At 64.7% G+C, this 1,061-nt stretch overlaps 1 protein-coding gene across 1 annotated transcript; it reads left to right on the top strand.

Moving 5' to 3' along the window:
• Positions 1–14: 14 nt before the first annotated feature.
• SDRG_13861 (hypothetical protein) lies at positions 15–1,053 on the top strand (the record flags this gene model as incomplete). The annotated part of the gene is made up of 2 exons (XM_008619961.1): positions 15–578; positions 610–1,053. Coding segments are annotated over 2 exons (1,008 nt in total), but the record flags the coding sequence as incomplete, so codon positions are not given.
• Between the last annotated feature and the right edge of the window lie 8 nt (positions 1,054–1,061).

The raw sequence follows: 1,061 nt of genomic DNA, 5'->3' as shown, positions 1-1,061 counted from the left end.
TTCGATCCAAGAGCATGTACACCCGCGTCGCTGCGTACATCAACTACGACGAAGCCAAGGAGATGCGGTATGGACGCCGGTACTACAACCGGTATGTGCCCACGGGCTCGGACAGGCCGAGTGGCCCCGCCGACGTGACGATCGCAGCGCTCACATCTGCGCCGATGGCCAACGTCTGGCTCGACATGCTCGCGTCGCGCCTGCAGTTCCCAATCGCGCTGGCGCACGCCGCCATCGACAACAGCCACCTTGCGCTCCTGCGCTACCTCGTACAAGAAAACTTGGTCGTTCTGGCAATCGTTGGGCTCGTGACCGCGTCCATTGGCTGTGGTATCTCGCTCGCCATGGACGTCGCCGCCGCTCGAGGCGACCTCGAGATGCTTATGCTGCTGCACGACGGCGGCTGCAACGCGTGCTCGGTCGCAGCGATGGACAGCGCGGCCAAGAACGGCCGCCTCGACATCGTGACGTGGCTGCACGGCCACCGAGACGAAGGGTGCTCGCCATCTCCTTTAGATCAGGCCATTCTGCAGGAACACGCAGACGTGGAGGCGTATCTGCGGTCGCACTGCGGCGGTGTCATCTCGGAAGACGCATTGGACATTGCAGGCCGAGGAAGGCAAGCTGGACCTCGTCACGTACCTCGACCAGGTGTGCCGCGCGCCGTGCTCGACGTACGCGATGGACATGGCGGCCGGCAACGGCCACCTCGACGTCGTGCGCTACCTCCATGCCCACCGAACCGAGGGGTGTACGACGTGGGCCATGGACCGCGCGGCCTACCACGGACGCCTGGACGTCCTCCGGTTTCTCCACGCCAACCGAAACGAGGGCTGCTCGAGCAACGGCATCGACGGTGCTGCCCGGGCCAACCAGCTCGAAGCGATCCAGTTCCTCACCGAACACCGCACCGAGCGCTGCAGCGTGCACGCAATGGACCGCGCGGCCTTTCGCGGTTTCGATGGCATGGTGCGCTACCTCCATCAACACCGTACGGATGGCTGCTCGACGCGCGCCATCGACTGGGCGGCCTCGGAAGGACACGTTGGCATTGTTCAGTT

The sequence above is a fragment of the Saprolegnia diclina genome, assembly GCF_000281045.1.
Source record: "Saprolegnia diclina VS20 unplaced genomic scaffold supercont1.64, whole genome shotgun sequence".
Classification (NCBI taxonomy): Eukaryota; Oomycota; class Saprolegniomycetes; order Saprolegniales; family Saprolegniaceae; genus Saprolegnia; species Saprolegnia diclina.
This window is presented reverse-complemented; position numbering and strand designations above follow the sequence as displayed.